The 21,809-nt window shown below is 41.8% G+C and overlaps 1 protein-coding gene across 1 annotated transcript in view; it reads left to right on the top strand.

The window, feature by feature from the left end:
• The window catches only part of 5-HT2B (5-hydroxytryptamine receptor 2B), a 434,870-nt gene that overhangs the window by 398,833 nt on the left and 14,228 nt on the right, over nucleotides 1-21,809 (top strand). Inside the window, exon 4 of the mRNA XM_069325468.1 lies at nucleotides 13,152-14,314. Coding sequence (XP_069181569.1) covers nucleotides 13,152-14,314 — 1,163 coding nt within the window. The remainder of the gene's footprint in view (nucleotides 1-13,151; nucleotides 14,315-21,809) is intronic.

Below are 21,809 nucleotides of genomic sequence, written 5' to 3' on the forward strand. Positions count from 1 at the left end.
TAAATGTAAAGTTCTGAGGTTAGGTAATGATGATAGAGTTACAAGATACGAGCTAGATGGTGTTGTGATTGCGAAGTCGGATTGCGAAAGGGATCTGGGAGTTATGATTAGTAAGAATTTAAAACAAAAGGATCAATGCATAAATGTTCGTAATAAGGCAAATCGGACACTTGGATTTATTAATCGCAGCGTTAGTAACAAGACACCTGGTGTGGTTCTCAAGCTATATCTTGCTCTAGTTAGGCCCCATTTAGATTATGCAGTTCAGTTTTGGTCGCCATATTATAGAATGGATATAAATTCACTTGAACGTGTCCAGCGTAGGATGACTAAGTTAATTCCCCAAATTAGAAATCTTTCATATGAAGAAAGATTAACAAAGCTTAAGTTGCATTCACTGGAAAGGCGAAGAGTTAGGGGTGACATGATAGAAGTTTACAAGTGGATGAATGGACATAACCGGGGGGATATTAATAGGGTATTAAAAGTATCAACACAGGACAGAACACGAAACAATGGATATAAATTGGATAAGTTTAGATTTAGGAAAGACTTGGGTAAATACTGGTTCAGTAACAGGGTTGTTGATTTGTGGAACCAATTGCCGCGTAACATTGTGGAGGTGGGGTCCCTCGATTGTTTCAAGCACGGGTTGGACAAGTATATGAGTGGGATTGGGTGGTTATAGAATAGGAGCTGCCTCGTATGGGCCAATAGGCCTTCTGCAGTTACCTTTGTTCTTATGTTGGACAAGTATATGAGTGGGATTGGGTGGTTATAGAATAGGAGCTGCCTCGTATGGGCCAATAGGCCTTCTGCAGTTACATTTGTTCTTATGTTCTTATGTTCAAATTAAACAGAGAGTTAGTATAAATGGAATCAAGTCAGAGTGGGAAAATGTTGTAAGTGGAGTGCCTCAAGGCTCTGTCCTGGGACCTCTGTTGTTTATAATATATATAAATGATTTAGATTCAGGTTTGAGTAGCAACATTTGCAAATTTGCCGATGATACGAAAATCGGAAGGGAAATTAATTCGGAGGAGGACTCACTATCACTTCAAGTTGATCTAGATAGGGTTTTGAAATGGTCAAAGGATTGGCAGATGCAGTTTAATGCTGATAAATGTAAAGTTCTGAGGTTAGGTAATGATGATAGAGTTACAAGATACGAGCTAGATGGTGTTGTGATTGCGAAGTCGGATTGCGAAAGGGATCTGGGAGTTATGATTAGTAAGAATTTAAAACAAAAGGATCAATGCATAAATGTTCGTAATAAGGCAAATCGGACACTTGGATTTATTAATCACAGCGTTAGTAACAAGACACCTGGTGTGGTTCTCAAGCTATATCTTGCTCTAGTTAGGCCCCATTTAGATTATGCAGTTCAGTTTTGGTCGCCATATTATAGAATGGATATAAATTCACTTAAGAACATAAGAAGAACATAAGAACAAAGGTAACTGCAGAAGGCCTATTGGCCCATACGAGGCAGCTCCTATTCTATAACCACCCAATCCCACTCATATACTTGTCCAACCCGTGCTTGAAACAATCGAGGGACCCCACCTCCACAATGTTACGCGGCAATTGGTTCCACAAATCAACAACCCTGTTACTGAACCAGTATTTACCCAAGTCTTTCCTAAATCTAAACTTATCCAATTTATACCCATTGTTTCGTGTTCTGTCCTGTGTTGATACTTTTAATACCCTATTAATATCCCCCCGGTTATGTCCATTCATCCACTTGTAAACCTCTATCATGTCACCCCTAACTCTTCGCCTTTCCAGTGAATGCAACTTAAGCTTTGTTAATCTTTCTTCATATGAAAGATTTCTAATTTGGGGAATTAACTTAGTCATCCTACGCTGGACACGTTCAAGTGAATTTATATCCATTCTATAATATGGCGACCAAAACTGAACTGCATAATCTAAATGGGGCCTAACTAGAGCAAGATATAGCTTGAGAACCACACCAGGTGTCTTGTTACTAACGCTGCGATTAATAAATCCAAGTGTCCGATTTGCCTTATTACGAACATTTATGCATTGATCCTTTTGTTTTAAATTCTTACTAATCATAACTCCCAGATCCCTTTCGCAATCCGACTTCGCAATCACAACACCATCTAGCTCGTATCTTGTAACTCTATCATCATTACCTAACCTCAGAACTTTACATTTATCAGCATTAAACTGCATCTGCCAATCCTTTGACCATTTCAAAACCCTATCTAGATCAACTTGAAGTGATAGTGAGTCCTCCTCCGAATTAATTTCCCTACCGATTTTCGTATCATCGGCAAATTTGCAAATGTTGCTACTCAAACCTGAATCTAAATCATTTATATATATTATAAACAACAGAGGTCCCAGGACAGAGCCTTGAGGCACTCCACTTACAACATTTTCCCACTCTGACTTGATTCCATTTATACTAACTCTCTGTTTCCTTTGGTATAGCCATGCCCTAATCCAGCTTAATATAGCACCCCCAATACCATGAGACTCTATCTTTTTAATCAGTCTTTCATGTGGCACTGTATCAAAAGCTTTGCTAAAGTCAAGGTATACAACATCGCAATCCTTACCACTATCAACTGCCTCAACAATGCTAGAATAAAAAGATAACAAATTTGTTAAACATGAACGGCCATTTATAAAACCATGTTGCGACTCAATTATTAATTTATGTTTTTCAAGATGAAGACGAATTTTATTTGCTATTATAGATTCGAGTAACTTTCCCACAATAGACGTTAGGCTAATTGGTCGATAGTTAGACGCAAGTGATCTATCTCCTTTCTTAAAAACTGGTATCACATTAGCAACTTTCCAAAACTCTGGCACTCTGCCTGACTCTATTGAAACGTGTCCAGCGTACTCTGACTTGAACGTGTCCAGCGTAGGATGACTAAGTTAATTCCCCAAATTAGAAATCTTTCATATGAAGAAAGATTAACAAAGCTTAAGTTGCATTCACTGGAAAGGCGAAGAGTTAGGGGTGACATGATAGAGGTTTACAAGTGGATGAATGGACATAACCGGGGGGATATTAATAGGGTATTAAAAGTATCAACACAGGACAGAACACGAAACAATGGATATAAGAACATAAGAACATAAGAACAAAGGTAACTGCAGAAGGCCTATTGGCCCATACGAGGCAGCTCCTATTCTATAACCACCCAATCCCACTCATATACTTGTCCAACCCGTGCTTGAAACAATCGAGGGACCCCACCTCCACAATGTTACGCGGCAATTGGTTCCACAAATCAACAACCCTGTTACTGAACCAGTATTTACCCAAGTCTTTCCTAAATCTAAACTTATCCAATTTATACCCATTGTTTCGTGTTCTGTCCTGTGTTGATACTTTTAATACCCTATTAATATCCCCCCGGTTATGTCCATTCATCCACTTGTAAACCTCTATCATGTCACCCCTAACTCTTCGCCTTTCCAGTGAATGCAACTTAAGCTTTGTTAATCTTTCTTCATATGAAAGATTTCTAATTTGGGGAATTAACTTAGTCATCCTACGCTGGACACGTTCAAGTGAATTTATATCCATTCTATAATATGGCGACCAAAACTGAACTGCATAATCTAAATGGGGCCTAACTAGAGCAAGATATAGCTTGAGAACCACACCAGGTGTCTTGTTACTAACGCTGCGATTAATAAATCCAAGTGTCCGATTTGCCTTATTACGAACATTTATGCATTGATCCTTTTGTTTTAAATTCTTACTAATCATAACTCCCAGATCCCTTTCGCAATCCGACTTCGCAATCACAACACATAAGAACATAAGAACATAAGAACAAAGGTAACTGCAGAAGGCCTATTGGCCCATACGAGGCAGCTCCTATTCTATAACCACCCAATCCCACTCATATACTTGTCCAACCCGTGCTTGAAACAATCGAGGGACCCCACCTCCACAATGTTACGCGGCAATTGGTTCCACAAATCAACAACCCTGTTACTGAACCAGTATTTACCCAAGTCTTTCCTAAATCTAAACTTATCCAATTTATACCCATTGTTTCGTGTTCTGTCCTGTGTTGATACTTTTAATACCCTACCAATATCCCCCCGGTTATGTCCATTCATCCACTTGTAAACCTCTATCATGTCACCCCTAACTCTTCGCCTTTCCAGTGAATGCAACTTAAGCTTTGTTAATCTTTCTTCATATGAAAGATTTCTAATTTGGGGAATTTCACTTAGTCATCCTACGCTGGACACGTTCAAGTGAATTTATATCCATTCTATAATATGGCGACCAAAACTGAACTGCATAATCTAAATGGGGCCTAACTAGAGCAAGATATAGCTTGAGAACCACACCAGGTGTCTTGTTACTAACGCTGCGATTAATAAATCCAAGTGTCCGATTTGCCTTATTACGAACATTTATGCATTGATCCTTTTGTTTTAAATTCTTACTAATCATAACTCCCAGATCCCTTTCGCAATCCGACTTCGCAATCACAACACCATCTAGCTCGTATCTTGTAACTCTATCATCATTACCTAACCTCAGAACTTTACATTTATCAGCATTAAACTGCATCTGCCAATCCTTTGACCATTTCAAAACCCTATCTAGATCAACTTGAAGTGATAGTGAGTCCTCCTCCGAATTAATTTCCCTACCGATTTTCGTATCATCGGCAAATTTGCAAATGTTGCTACTCAAACCTGAATCTAAATCATTTATATATATTATAAACAACAGAGGTCCCAGGACAGAGCCTTGAGGCACTCCACTTACAACATTTTCCCACTCTGACTTGATTCCATTTATACTAACTCTCTGTTTCCTTTGGTATAGCCATGCCCTAATCCAGCTTAATATAGCACCCCCAATACCATGAGACTCTATCTTTTTAATCAGTCTTTCATGTGGCACTGTATCAAAAGCTTTGCTAAAGTCAAGGTATACAACATCGCAATCCTTACCACTATCAACTGCCTCAACAATGCTAGAATAAAAAGATAACAAATTTGTTAAACATGAACGGCCATTTATAAAACCATGTTGCGACTCAATTATTAATTTATGTTTTTCAAGATGAAGACGAATTTTATTTGCTATTATAGATTCGAGTAATTTTCCCACAATAGACGTTAGGCTAATTGGTCGATAGTTAGACGCAAGTGATCTATCTCCTTTCTTAAAAACTGGTATCACATTAGCAACTTTCCAAAACTCTGGCACTCTGCCTGACTCTATTGATTTATTAAATATGGTTGACAGTGGGTCACAAAGCTCGTCTTTGCATTCTTTAAGCACCCTGGCAAACACTTCATCTGGCCCTGGGGATTTGTTTGGTTTGAGTTTTACTATTTGTTTAAGAACATCCTCCCTGGTAACTGCTAAACTCGTCAACCTGTCCTCGTCCCCACCCACATAGACTTGTTCGGCTGAAGGCATATTGTTAAGTTCCTCTTTAGTAAATACAGATACAAAATATTTATTAAAAATACTACTCATCTCTTCATCACTATCTGTTATTTGACCTGTCTCAGTTTTTAATGGACCTATCCTTTCCCTAGTCTTAGTACGATATAACTGAAAAAACCCTTTAGGATTTGTCTTTGCTTGCCCTGCTATGCGAACTTCATAGTTTCTTTTTGCTTTCCTTATCTCTTTTTTAACATTTCTAACCAGTTGTACGAATTCCTGTTCTAAAGTGACCTCCCCATTTTTAATTCTTTTGTACCAAGCTCTCTTTTTACCTATAAGGTTCTTCAAATTCTTTGTTATCCACTTTGGGTCATTAGTATTCGATCTATTCAATTTGTATTGTATACTACGTTCCTGTGCTTTGTTTAGAATATTCTTAAATAAGTTATATATTGAATCCACATCGAAATCCCCATTTAAGTCACCTATCGCTGGGTTCATGTCTCGCTCCAAGACCGGCCCACACCCCATACCCAAGACTTTCCAATCAATTTGACCCAAAAAAAATTCTTAGGCTATTAAAATCAGCTTTTCGAAAATCTGGCACTTTAACAGAATTTTCTCCTACTGGTCTATTCCATTCTATGCTAAATCTGATTTCTTTGTGATCACTGCTCCCTAGCTCACTCCCTATTTCGATGTCATTAATTTGCGTTTCCCTGTTAGTTAACACTAAATCTAAAATATTATTTTCCCGTGTTGGTTCCTTAATGTGTTGCGTAAGAAAGCAATCGTCAATTAATTCTAGAAAATCTTCTGCTTCACTATTCCCTGTTTTGTTCAACCAGTTTATTCCGCTAAAATTAAAGTCACCCATGACATAAATACTGTTAGATCTAGATGCTCTAGATATTTCATCCCATAGATGCTTTGCTTCCATTCTGTCTAAATTTGGTGGCCTATATATTACTCCTATTATAATATTATTAGCTTTTTCGTTTAATTCAATCCAAATAGTTTCTGTGTGTGGCTCTGTTTTGATTCCCTCTTTGAGACTACATTTCAAATTGTCCCTAACATATATGGCTACTCCACCTCCTCGTCTAATATATCTATCTGTGTGAAATAGTTTAAATCCATATATTTGATATTCAGCTAGCCATCTAGCTCGTATCTTGTAACTCTATCATCATTACCTAACCTCAGAACTTTACATTTATCAGCATTAAACTGCATCTGCCAATCCTTTGACCATTTCAAAACCCTATCTAGATCAACTTGAAGTGATAGTGAGTCCTCCTCCGAATTAATTTCCCTACCGATTTTCGTATCATCGGCAAATTTGCAAATGTTGCTACTCAAACCTGAATCTAAATCATTTAATATTATAAACAACAGAGGTCCCAGGACAGAGCCTTGAGGCACTCCACTTACAACATTTTCCCACTCTGACTTGATTCCATTTATACTAACTCTCTGTTTCCTTTGGTATAGCCATGCCCTAATCCAGCTTAATATAGCACCCCCAATACCATGAGACTCTATTTTTTTAATCAGTCTTTCATGTGGCACTGTATCAAAAGCTTTGCTAAAGTCAAGGTATACAACATCGCAATCCTTACCACTATCAACTGCCTCAACAATGCTAGAATAAAAAGATAACAAATTTGTTAAACATGAACGGCCATTTATAAAACCATGTTGCGACTCAATTATTAATTTATGTTTTTCAAGATGAAGACGAATTTTATTTGCTATTATAGATTCGAGTAACTTTCCCACAATAGACGTTAGGCTAATTGGTCGATAGTTAGACGCAAGTGATCTATCTCCTTTCTTAAAAACTGGTATCACATTAGCAACTTTCCAAAACTCTGGCACTCTGCCTGACTCAATTGATTTATTAAATATGGTTGACAGTGGGTCACAAAGCTCCTCTTTGCATTCTTTAAGCACCCTAGCAAACACTTCATCCGGCCCTGGGGATTTGTTTGGTTTGAGTTTTACTATTTGTTTAAGAACATCCTCCCTGGTAACTGCTAAACTCGTCAACCTGTCCTCGTCCCCACCCACATAGACTTGTTCGGCTGAAGGCATATTGTTAAGTTCCTCTTTAGTAAATACAGATACAAAATATTTATTAAAAATACTACTCATCTCTTCATCACTATCTGTTATTTGACCTGCCTCAGTTTTTAATGGACCTATCCTTTCCCTAGTCTTAGTACGATATAACTGAAAAAACCCTTTAGGATTTGTCTTTGCTTGCCCTGCTATGCGAACTTCATAGTTTCTTTTTGCTTTCCTTATCTCTTTTTTAACATTTCTAACCAGTTGTACGAATTCCTGTTCTAAAGTGACCTCCCCATTTTTAATCCTTTTGTACCAAGCTCTCTTTTTACCTATAAGGTTCTTCAAATTCTTTGTTATCCACTTTGGGTCATTAGTATACGATCTATTCAATTTGTATGGTATACTACGTTCCTGTGCTTTGTTTAGAATATTCTTAAATAAGTTATATATTGAATCCACATCGAAATCCCCATTTAAGTCACCTATCGCTGGGTTCATGTCTCGCTCCAAGACCGGCCCACACCCCATACCCAAGCCTTTCCAATCAATTAGACCCAAAAAATTTCTTAGGTTGAAGGTTGGATAAATTGGATAAGTTTAGATTTAGGAAAGACTTGGGTAAATACTGGTTCAGTAACAGGGTTGTTGATTTGTGGAACCAATTGCCGCGTAACATTGTGGAGGTGGGGTCCCTCGATTGTTTCAAGCACGGGTTGGACAAGTATATGAGTGGGATTGGGTGGTTATAGAATAGGAGCTGCCTCGTATGGGCCAATAGGCCTTCTGCAGTTACCTTTGTTCTTATGTTCTTATGTTCTTATATATATATATATATATATATATATATATATATATATATATATATATATATATATATATATATATATATATATATATAAATATATATATATATATATATATATATATATATATGTCGTACCTAGTAGCCAGAACGCACTTTTCAGCCTACTATGCAATGCCCGATTTGCCAAAATAAGCCAAGTTTTCCTGAATTAATATATTTTCTCTAATTTTTTTTCTTATGAAATGATAAAGCTACCCATTTCATTATGTATGAGGTCAATTTTTTTTTTATTAGAGTTAAAATTAACGTAGATATATGACCGAACCAAACCAACCCTACCTAACCTAACCTAACCTATCTTTAGAGGTTAGGTTAGGTAGCCGAAAAAGTTAGGTTAGGGTAGGTTAGGTAGTCGAAAAACAATTAATTCATGAAAACTTGGCTTATTAGGCAAATCGGGCCTTGCATAGTAGGCAGAGAAGAGCGTTCTGGCTACTAGGTACGACATATATATATATATATATATATATATATATATATATATATATATATATATATATATATATATATATATATATATATATATATATATATATATATATATATATATATATACAAGAGTTGTAACAGTCTTGTACAGCCACCAGGACGTGTAGCGTTTCTGGCAGGTCCTTAATCCTAAGGTTCCCTGGAATACGACCCGCCAAATCGTTTAACAACCAGGTACCTATTTTACTGCTGGGTGAACAGAGGCTACAGTTAAAGATTGGCGCCAAGTAAATCCTTCTCCCGGCCAGGATACGAACCCAGAACAAAGAGCTCGCGAAACGCCAGTCGAATATGTTACCACTTCGTCACGGGGACAAAACTATTTAAAAAAATTGAATTTTAATTTTAATTTTTTTTTATATATTATTTTTAAACAAATTTTCCAGTAAAATAACGCAGAGCGGCCAAACTGAGAAGAGATCAGGGGAAATTTATGTACAAAACACAGAAAAACATTGTCAACCTTCAGCAAACACCTAACTACGTAGTTATGTACCAAGTTCAAGAATGTTTACTGAAACAACACAAGAAAAATTACATCTCAAAGGGATAGATGTCCGGTACTGTGTTTGTATTATAATATTTTCTTAACTCAAGGATCATTCCATAGAGCATTTGGGCCGGACTCACCAACCTAACACATACAGTGGCCCCGTAGTTATGTACTACCACTCACAACATAACCAACACTAACTACCACTCACAACACAACTAACACTAACTAACTACCACTCACAACACATCACTAACTACCACTCACACCACAACAAACTCCCCATACACTACCAACGCATCCAACCACTTGGGCTGGACGGTAGAGCGACGGCCTCGCGTCACGCAGGTCGTCGTTCAATCCCCGACCGTCCACACAAGTGGTTGGGCACCATTCCTTCCCCCCGTCCCATCCCAAATCCTTATCCTGACCCCTTCCCAGTGCTATATAGTCGTAATGGCTTGGTGCTTTCCCCTGATATCCCTCCCTCCCTCCCCTGAGAAATACTTCAGCAGGGTAACGACTCACAACTCACGCACTCATGCCACACACTACTCACACACTCATGCAACATACTACTCACACACTCATCCAACACACTACTCACGCACTCATGCAACACACTACTCACACACTCATGCAACATACTACTCACACACTCATCCAACACACTACTCACGCACTCATGCAACACACTACTCACACACTCATGCAACATACTACTCACACACTCATCCAACACACTACTCACGCACTCATCCAACACACTACTCACGCACTCATCCAACTCACTACTCACACACTCATGCCTTGTAACTCTACAGTACAGTAATACCAACACGGCCTTCAAGTGTCTTTCAAAACGATTAATACAGCCTAAAGAGACCCCACGAATCCAATTATTCGTGTAAATCACTTAGAAATAATCCTAAATATAAATCTAATCAGAAAACAGTATGCCTATAATATTCCAGGATTTCGACTCAACATTTAAAAATGTATATATGATAGATCCTAAAGTGTGTTAAATCCCCCTTTATGTAATACAATGTAACAATGCTTCTTCCTGTAACCAATTGAAAAGAGAGAAAGAATGATGTTCCTAAATGATATTTATATGTACTCAATTATAATTATATTCCTTCCGTTCTGTATTTTTTCCCTATTGTATTTTCATCCTAATCATGTTACCTTGAGTTGGTTGGTTTCGGGGCTTAGCGTTCCCGCGGCCCGGTCATCACCTAAGTCTCCTCGTTGCTGGACTGGTCAACTAGGCTGTTGGACGCGACTGCACGCACCCTGATGTATTAATCTTTGCTAATAATTTTGCAAACCTCTCGTAATTGTTCTTAAATAATGCATGTAAACTGTTATCACAAATGTGACTCATTAGACCAAGCTGTAAATTATTTACACTCTTTAATTAACGCAAAGTATCAACTTTGTGTTAATTTAAGTTGATACTTTGTTGAAATAAAATAAAAATGAAATAATATTAAAGTTTACCTTTAAATTGTACATGTTAATTTTATCTTTCAATATTGAGAATTACTCTGAAAACTATAATTTAAATTATAGACGTTATTTGTAAAAATTTTACAACAGTGCTTCGAGCGAATACTGACTTGAAAAATATTGAATTCTATACAGGTAATTCTATAATACTATACATTATTCTATGTATTATTGCTTTTCTCCATTTTCTATTTGATGATAACTTTGTAATCTATTCATGAGTTCTATACAGTGATACAGGTATACACCCCGTGTCTCGGTGTATACAGAGATCACTTTAGTCTTTAGCCTTCATGAAGATTTAAGTGCACTTTCAATTCACCATCACTTCATCCATTTTTTTTAAGTGCACTTAAGGGCACTGGTCAGCCAGCTCGCGATGGTGGGAAATTCCATCCCACGGTTGATAAGCCTCACAAGCAACACGAAATTAATCAATCTATCCTAATCTCTCTCTCTGTCTCTCTGTCTCTTCCTCTCTCTCTCTCTCTGTCTCTTTCTCTCTCCCTCTGTCTCTTTCTCTCTCTCTCTCTCTCTCTCTCTCTCTCTCTCTCTCTCTCTCTCTCTCTCTCTCTCTCTCTCTCTCTCTCCCCAATAGCTTCCACACTGTAGCTTCCTGGAGCCTGAGAACAGTTCCTGTCCCGAATAATTGTAATTCCTAATCACTTCGTGCCTCCCACAACAACACGATCCGCCAATTGATTTACCTCCAGGTTCCCAATTAGTGTGTGGTGGTGAGGGCCGAGTTTAGTAACGCTGCGAACCACTTCATCAAGGCTCTCACAGCGTGCATGGAATGTCTCACACTTGAGTCCATAGAACCAACACAGCCGTCAGAGTGAACCAACACAGCCGTCAGTGTGAACCAACACAGCCGTCAGTGTGAACCAACACAGCCGTCAGTGTGAACCAACACAGCCGTCAGTGTGAACCAACACAGCCGTCAGTGTGAACCAACACAGCCGTCAGTGTGAACCAACACAGCCGTCAGAGTGAACCAACACAGTCCTCACAGAGTTCGAGGTTCAGTGACAGTCAGATGTCTCCACTCTCACCCTGGAACAACAACAACAGATCCTCCAGGAAGTAGCAATAACGGCACACCTGGAACAACACTGACTCTGGAGTGTAATTTGGGGGGAACACGTGGCTCTGAACACACAATACACACAACACCCACCTCTGACACCTTCCATTCCTCATACTTGCCTCATAATTAGGTCCCAAGTTTCCGCTGTGTTGCTGTGTGATTATAATGAGGGGTTTGGGTGTAGCAGTGTGTGAGTGTGTAGGGTGTAGGAACTCCTTCTCTCTCCCTCATACTTGTCTCTCTCTTCCTCCCTCTCTCCCTCACACTTGTCTCTCCCACTTCCGTTCTTCACTCTTTTTCTTCCCCTTGACTTTTTCTCTGCTTAGTCAAGGGTTATTGGGAATATTGCTGAACCAGGAAATGAGAGTGTGAGTTAAGAGCTGGGGCCTCCACACCCCCCCCCCTCACCACCTACTCACAAAACCGATCTATTCAATGAACACATTGTTGATCCTCATTTACTATGAGCTTTATTTATGCTAAGTTAATAAAGTTACAGTCATGTTGGGTGCTAACAGTCATGTTAGCAATACAATTCATGCTCAGTTACAATCATGTTATGTGCTGAATGATAATGGAGATAACACTGTACCAGAACCTTCATGTGCCACAAATGTAATCTACCATTGAATGTCCGGTGATGATTATCTATTTCCAGCACAAGAACAATATGAAGAGTCTTCACAAAATGTGTGAGATCAAGATTAGAAGTGAAGACCTGGTGTTGGTAGACATTATGCTAATGGCTTGACTCCTCGTGTGTTTTTTCCAGTTGTTTGACAAGGCTGTTGTGTGTGGTGGCTGCCGTGGGACATCTCGTAGCCTTAAGATGTATATATATATATAATTTGTACTAGATAGAACACGTAAAGCAGAACTACGTAGGTAGGTACCGTTTGAGTGGGAATGGCCATCAGTACATAGTAATTCTTGGTCTGTTCTCAGACTGTAATTCTTGGATCCTTTGTATCAAATTCATTTTTATTTCAACAGGTGTCCTGATGCCCAGTCTTCAGGGCAGTGGGTACCCTTGTTTTGTTACTGTCAGTCATCAGCAGCGTGCCCTTCACACTTGTTCCTTGTCTCTCTCTCTTTCCACACTTGCTTCTCCCTCTAAACAGACATTTATGAATAAAGTATTTGAATTTTTCTTTGCACACTCGCCCCTCTGCCTCTCCTCACACTCTGGTCGTCTCCGCAGGTACCCGATGAAGTTCGGACGACACAAGACCCGTCGTCGCGTCGTGCTGAAGATCGTGCTGGTGTGGTGTCTGTCGCTGGCGGCGTCGCTGCCGCTGTCACTCATGTACGCCACCGACCCGCACTCCACCATCGTGGACGGCGTCTGTCAGATCCCCGTCTCGCTCTTCCAGATCATCGGCTCCGTCATCTGTTTCTACATCCCGCTCACCATCATGCTGGTGACGTACACGCTCACCGCGCGGCTTCTGTCTAAGAAACAGATGGAGCTCCAGGCCACCGTGCTGGAGACCTCGTCCGCCTCGCCCTCGCCCAGATCTGTCCGCTGGAAGAAGCTGCTCTGTAAGACGACCTCGAACTTGAGCACCAGCACGGCGGTGTCCCTCACGGACGGGGAGCTGGAGGGCAGGCTCGAGGCCCACTCGGAGGAGGGCAAGCTCCAGACCTGCGCCGAGCAGGGCAAGATGCGCGTTCGTTGCGAAGAGGGCAAACTGCGCAGGTTTGGCAGCAGTCCTCTGCGCCGGCCGCCGCTGGTCCGCTACACTGCGCATCACTACCGCGCAGCTCTAGTGCGCGGCGGCAGCTGCGGCGCCCGCGGCTACTCCAGCAGGGAGCTGAAGACGGACGGTAGTGTTATGGCTGACGACGACCGCATGTTCCCGCACCTGGCCGCCAGCGCAGGGTTTGAGCTGAGTGTGCTGGCGTCAGGCCCTCGCTCAGCCCCGTCCTCCACCACCACGTCCCCCATGCACCGCCCCCAGCATGACGCCGAGGGCTCCCACGCCACCCAGATGGCCACAGGAGGCCCCTCAGGAGGCCCCTCGGGAGGGCCCGTGAAGGAACACGACTCGAGCTTCAGGTGTGAGCAGAATGGTGACCCGGGCAGGCGGGGGGGCGGGGAGGAGGAGTGTGGGGCGGGGGACGCCAGTCACGTGACCGTCCCGTGCAGCTGTGCTCCCAGGTTCTTCCTGGAGGACATCAAGACCTCCTCGGAGAGCCAGTGTGACGAGTGCTCGGACCTCCGGCCGCAGGACATGGCCGCACCTTACCGCAGCCACCACAACCGCCGCAGCCACAGCCAGGAGCGGCGGCGGGGTAGCGCTGGAGGCGGCTGTTGTTCCTGCATCCTGCCCCGCCTCACCCGCACCGGACACAGCGGCTCCCGTGAGTGTCTTAGCATGTGTCCACAACTGCTATGTCCTGGAGGTCTAAGTATGTATCCACAACTGCTATGTCCTGGAGGTCTAAGTATGTATCCACAACTGCTACGACCTGGAGGTCTAAGTATGTATCCACAACTGCTATGTCCTGGAGGTCTAAGTATGTATCCACAACTGCTACGACCTGGAGGTCTAAGTATGTATCCACAACTGCTACGACCTGGAGGTCTAAGTATGTATCCACAACTGCTATGTCCTGGAGGTCTAAGTATGTATCCACAACTGCTTCGTCCTGAGAGTGTTCCAGTGACTGTATATGCCGAAGCACCACACTGAAAAATAAAAGAATGCTATATCGCGTTTTTGACCAACAGGCCTTATAAATAAATAAAACAGAGGAAACTTTCCTTTTCAATACTGCTCAAAGCCAAATCGATAGAGCGTCAGCCTCACCCGCATGGGATCCAGGGTTCGAGACCCATAGTACCCAGGTGAATGGACCATCAGGCCTTCATCAATATCCAGACTGCAGTTTTAACTGGAGTAGAGAGGGGAAAGAATGGTGACGAGGTCACCCAAGCCCCAAGGGAACAGGTCACCAGATTGCCCTGATGGTGAGGATGATACTGACACAAATATGTTATAAGGAAGGAAGGGAATGAATGAATTAAATATAGGTCAAGATACCCTAGTGGGTGAGCGTGGAAGTGGGGATAGGGGGAAGAATTAGTGGGGGTGAGAGGAAGGGTTTTCAGTATGAGGTAAGGTGCCAGGGCTAGACCCAGCTGCACGGCATTGAATCGTTATGACTAGACTAAGCAATGGAGGCAAGGAATCGGATCTTTGTGACAACATTTCGTCTTGTCTTTCGGCGCGCCCATGGAGATAGCAGCCCTCAGCTGGGTATGCCATGGAGGCTCACACCAGATGGGGTCTTGGATTTGCTAATCAGCATCGTGCCCCACCCAAGGCACCAGAAAACGGGAGCTAACAGGCACCCCCCCCCCTAAAGAGGGGGGAGAAGAATTAAGGAGGCTATGTAGTTTGGAGCTAGGTGATTTGAGTAGTGGTATAGTAGAGGAGAGGGGTCATGTATCATGTAAAGGACAGAGCAGGAGGTGGGTCGTCGATCAGGTTAAAGAGGTTGTGCGTATGTCTGGGTCTACTTAGGACGTTTCTGAGGAATGCGTCGTAGTTGTCATGATAAGTGAGAATTCTTGTGATCTGTTTCTTCCCCATAGTATCCCAGGTTATGTTCAGAGCTGGGATGTTGGCCCTCTCATACAGGACTTCACTGGTGGTGAAGTCCTGCCAGTGGGTATCGAACACCCATCTCAGAGCCCTGTTCTGGGTACGCTGGAGTTTTTTTTCCTATTTGTTGGTGCTACAAGTGAGAGTGGGATCGGTGCATATGTTAGCAGTGGGAGAATAAGTGTTTTGTATAGATAGAGCTTGGTGGCTTGGGAGGCATGTCTGAGGGGGGAAGAGTTTTGATAGAGCTTTTGAGGCTATAGCTTTCTTAGGTGTTATATGTGTGTGAAAACGAAGGTTAGAGTCTAATGTGAGTCCAAGTACTGTGGTGTTGTTGACTCTTGGGATATTGGTTGCATCTGGTGATTGAGAGTAGAGTTTTATTGGGGCAGGGTTGCATCGTTTGTTGTAGAGATAGTTTAAATAGTTAGGTTAGTTAACAAGTTATACGCGTTGATATCAAATTATGATTTTAGACGTGTGAGTTTCGACGTGACGGCCTTTTTCACTACAGTTCCGGTTGATGGACTTACTGGCTTTCTGGCAAGATGAACTACCCAAATATGATTTAACTATACCTACTAATATCATTCTTGAACTAATTAAATTTTTCATAGGAGATAACTTTTTAAAGTTTTAATGATTTTTTTTTAAATAGACATTTGGCATAATGATAGGTAATCATCCCCTTTCCCCTGGTGTTGAACAATTTGTACATGGAGTTCCTTGAAACAAAGATTTTACCCAGTATTCAACTGTAATGTTATGTGGTATAGGTACGTCGACGATATTTTGTCTTTGGCCAGTTAACCATTGCAACAAATATCATCAATCAACTTAATTCGCTGGTTCCTTCAATTAAATTCATGAATGAGAATGAAGAGAATGGTGTTCCTGCCCTATTTTTACACCAGGATTTATGGAATCAATAGGAGTTCCAAATGCAGGCGATGAGTCACAATAACGTGGCTGAAGTATGTTGACCAGACCACACACTAGAAATTGAAGGGACGACGACGTTTCGGTCCGTCTTGGACCATTCTCACTTGAGAATGGTCCAGGACGGACCGAAACGTCGTCGTCCCTTCAATTTCTAGTGTGTGGTCTGGTCAACAGGAGTTCCAAACTCAATGTGTATAGGAAACATACCAATGTGTGCTCCTATGTTCACTTTTGCTCTAATCATAATAGAGTTGAGTGGGCAGGATTTTGTGGCCTGTTTCTCAGAGCCTTGAGGGTTTGCTGCCCGGAATTATTTTGATGAAGAAATAGCTAAATAATAAAATATATGAAATTGGGAAGAAGTTGCAATATCCAAAACTTTCTTGGACGTCTCGTTTGGGCGAGCTAAATGTATGTTCTACAAACATACTCTCAAGACTAAACCAGAACTTAATAACTCGCTTGTTTTGCAGTATTCTGAAGGACTAACAAAACTTTCTCCAGCTCTGAAGAACTTCAATATTAATCCGTTGCTCAAAAATAATATGATTAAGACCATTTTAATTAAGAACTTGTCCCTGTCTGCAGCAAGTTGTATGTATTTGGTCTATCTTGATTATCTTGAGATGATTTCGGAGCTTTAGTGTCCCCGCGGCCCGGTCCTCGACCAGGCCTCCACCCCCAAGAAGCAGCCCGTGACAGCTGACTAACACCCAGGTACCTATTTTACTGCTAGGTAAAAGGGGCATAGGGTGAAAGAAACTCTGCCCAATGTTTCTCACCGGCGCCTGGGATCGAACCCAGGACCACAGGATCACAAGTCCAGCGTGCTGTCCGATCGGCCGACCGGCTCCCTGGTCGCTTGCAAGGAGTGTACATTCGTGCACATTGGCCAAACAGGTAAATCTTTAAACTCACATTTATTTCAACATTCTTACTCAATATCAATGGCCCGGGAATCTAGTGCATTGTATTTCAATTCTAGTTTATCTGACATTCATTCCTTATCTGACCATTCCTCTCACAGCTACACTGTGAGAGGAGCAAAATGCACTGTTCACTGCAAGGAGTGTTGGTGAGCAGAATATGACTGAATCAGCCCTGATTAACCAGTGTCCCAGTAGTCCCAATGTTAACTCTGGCATTTACAAATTAGTTCCACATTTAAGCTCCCATGTTGCCATTCAGTTCACTTGAATATAAGAGTTGAACCTCGTGAAGCAGCCCAGTAAGGAGTGTTGGGATAATTTCCCATCTTGAGTCTTTTTGGTTAATTAGTTCATGTCAATTTTCACAGCCCTGAATAATGTAGTTTTGGTCAATTAGGTAATATGTTGAGATAATTCAGATTTCTATCTGGGTGATATAAAATTAACTTTGTTTCACGAATTTCCGTGAATTTAGAAATGCCATTACTACTTCATAGTAGATTGACGCTTAATTGCTTTATTCAGTTCCGCAGCCATGATGGCTCGTGTTGACAGGGTATTAATAACAATCATTCTTTCTCTATGTTCCCTTGTATATCATTGGTCCAATTAGCCTATTTACTGTGGAACCAGCCTAATCATCGGGAACCTTGAGATAAAATGTTAATCTCTCCTGTTGATATGCTTAATATTTTATCCACGATTTCATTAAGACAAAAACGGAAGAAAGAATTAAAGGTTAAATAAATTAATAGTTCACACGTCTTGTAATATTTAAACTATCTCTTCTTGACTTATAGAGTACATATTTGTGTCAGGATTACAGTGGGTGGTCTGGTGAGCTTTGAGATCAAGATCTTCCCCTTGAGATCTTGTTACCAGGAGGTCAAGTGACCTCACAACCATTCCTTCCTCGCTACTCCACTCCACTCCAGCTACTCATAAAGGCTCAACGCTCGAAAACGCCTTTTCGCAAACTTTTATTTTTCATTATGGTTTTTCCGCAAACTTTGATCGGTGTTTTTATGTTCGTTGTTGTATATATAAATATGTGCCACAAGTAACCACATTAAAAGGTGAGAGAATGATAAAGTGATTTATAGACAGAGCGTGATTCTCTCTCTCTCTCTCTCTCTCTCTCTCTCTCTCTCTCTCTCTCTCTCTCTCTCTCTCTCTCTCTCTCTCTCTCTCTCTCAATAGTGGATTTAGTGAAAACAGATGTAATCTCACTTGGTTTACCGACCCTCGTTGACCAACCCGTCCTCCAAATACCTTGGGTAACAACTGCGGGCTCACCATAGCCCGTGCTACTTGGAACTTTGTTCCAGTTAGCGAATCTTAAGCGAAACGACACATTTTGACGTATAACTTCACCTAAGACCAAAAACTGTCGTGCTTGAAAATGGGAAGCGGCTCGGGGAAAGAACATAATATCCCGTTTTCTATTTGTGAGGCCTCTGCATGGTTAGGATAAGGAACGTTACTACAATGGTTTACTGACGTTGGGAAAATCTCACGACAACGGGCTGGGTGGTTACTATCCCTAGGCTCCGTGTCCATCATTTAATTCCCGACTTATCCAACACATTAATTACCGAACTATCCAACACATTAATTCCCGACCTATCCAACACATTAATTCCCGACCTATCCCACACATTAATTCCCGACCTATCCCACACATTAATTCCCGACCTATCCCACACATTAATTCCCGACCTATTCAACACATTAATTCCCGACCTATCCAACACTTATAATTCCCGACCTATCCCACACATTAATTCCCGACCTATCCCACACATTAATTCCCGACCTATCCAACACATTAATTCCCGACCTATCCCACACATTAATTCCCGACCTATTCAACACATTAATTCCCGACCTATCCAACACATTAATTCCCGACTTATTCAACACATTAATTACCGACCTATCCAACACATTAATTCCCGAACTATCCAACACATTAATTCCCGACCTATCCAACACATTAATTCCCGACCTATCCCACACATTAATTCCCGACCTATTCAACACATTAATTCCCGACCTATCCAACACATTAATTCCCGACCTATCCAACACATTAATTCCAGACCTATCCAACACATTAATTCCCGACTTGCACCTATCCCTCTCAGCTGGAGGAGCGAAGCTACTATCAACACCAACCCCTATCCTCTATCCAGGGATATGTAGATCTATCCATCACCCTCCCGTCAACACCGCCATCTATCTCCATCATAACTTCCCTTCGCCTGTTCTCCACACCTGACACACACCTGTCACTGCTATCTTCTCCAGTAAGATATCTAACAAAAAATAATAGAGGATGAGGTACAGGAGCCTGTGGTCGGGTTCGGTTCTAGGGCTCGGCTCTAGCTAACAGACCCCCGCTAATATTTATTCACATAATCACACATATACATTCTTATTCACTCACAAACACAGAATTACACACACATACGCTAACAAAATCATATATATAAATACACTTACACTGGTAGTCCACACAGCTATACTGGTAGTCCACACAGCTACACTGGTAGTCCCCACAGCTATACTGGTAGTCCACACAGCTATACTGGTAGTCCACACAGCTATACTGGTAGTCCACACAGCTACACTGGTAGTCCACACAGCTATACTGGTAGTCCACACAGCTACACTGGTAGTCCACACAGCTATACTGGTAGTCCACACAGCTATACTGGTAGTCCACACAGCTACACTGGTAGTCCACACAGCTATACTGGTAGTCCACACAGCTACACTGGTAGTCCACACAGCTATACTGGTAGTCCACACAGCTATACTGGTAGTCCACACAGCTATACTGGTAGTCCACACAGCTATACTGGTAGTCCCCACAGCTATACTGGTAGTCCATACAGCTACACTGGTAGTCCACACAGCTACACTGGTAGTTCACACAGCTATACTGGTAGTCCACACAGCTACACTGGTAGTCCACACAGCTATACTGGTAGTCCATACAGCTACACTGGTAGTCCACACAGCTACACTGGTAGTTCACACAGCTATACTGGTAGTCCACACAGCTATACTGGTAGTCCCCACAGCTATACTGGTAGTCCATACAGCTACACTGGTAGTCCACACAGCTACACTGGTAGTTCACACAGCTATACTGGTAGTCCACACAGCTACACTGGTAGTCCACACAGCTATACTGGTAGTCCATACAGCTACACTGGTAGTCCACACAGCTACACTGGTAGTTCACACAGCTATACTGGTAGTCCACACAGCTACACTGGTAGTCCACACAGCTATACTGGTAGTCCACACAGCTATACTGGTAGTCCACACAGCTATACTGGTAGTCCACACAGCTATACTGGTAGTCCACACAGCTATACTGGTAGTCCCCACAGCTATACTGGTAGTCCCCACAGCTATACTGGTAGTCCATACAGCTACACTGGTAGTCCACACAGCTACACTGGTAGTTCACACAGCTATACTGGTAGTCCACACAGCTACACTGGTAGTCCACACAGCTATACTGGTAGTCCATACAGCTACACTGATAGTCCACACAGCTACACTGGTAGTTCACACAGCTATACTGGTAGTCCACACAGCTACACTGGTAGTCCATACAGCTACACTGGTAGTCCACACAGCTACACTGGTAGTTCACACAGCTATACTGGTAGTCCACACAGCTATACTGGTAGTCCACACAGCTATACTGGTAGTCCCCACAGCTATACTGGTAGTCCCCACAGCTATACTGGTAGTTCACACAGCTATACTGGTAGTCCACACAGCTACACTGGTAGTTCACACAGCTACACTGGTAGTCCACACAGCTATACTGGTTGTCCACACAGCTACACTGGTAGTCCCCACAGCTATACTGGTAGTCCACACAGCTACACTGTAGTCCCCACAGCTACACTGGTAGTCCCCACAGCTACACTGGTAGTCCCCACAGCTATACTGGTAGTCCACACAGCTACACTGTAGTCCACACAGCTACACTGTAGTCCCCACAGCTACACTGGTAGTCCCCACAGCTATACTGGTAGTCCCCACAGGAGAAGGGGCTTAAGTTAAGAGGGAGACATCTTAGACCAACACCTATAATCTTCCTTTTCAAGTCGTGACTAATATTGGAGATCACCAGAATATTAATATAATTATTATATAATTCAGTATAACAAATCTATTCAGTATCGCAATTATAATTTGAGCTGGACTTGATATCATTAGGTCGGTGGGCCCAGTGATTGACAGAATATAACACGTGTAATTCAATCTGTTTTAAATATGTACATTTCAAGTATATATATATGTCATATCCAGTTATACTACTTTAATAATAAAACAGTTTCAAATGTT

Source organism: Procambarus clarkii, chromosome 16 (genome assembly GCF_040958095.1).
Source record: "Procambarus clarkii isolate CNS0578487 chromosome 16, FALCON_Pclarkii_2.0, whole genome shotgun sequence".
Classification (NCBI taxonomy): Eukaryota; Metazoa; Arthropoda; class Malacostraca; order Decapoda; family Cambaridae; genus Procambarus; species Procambarus clarkii.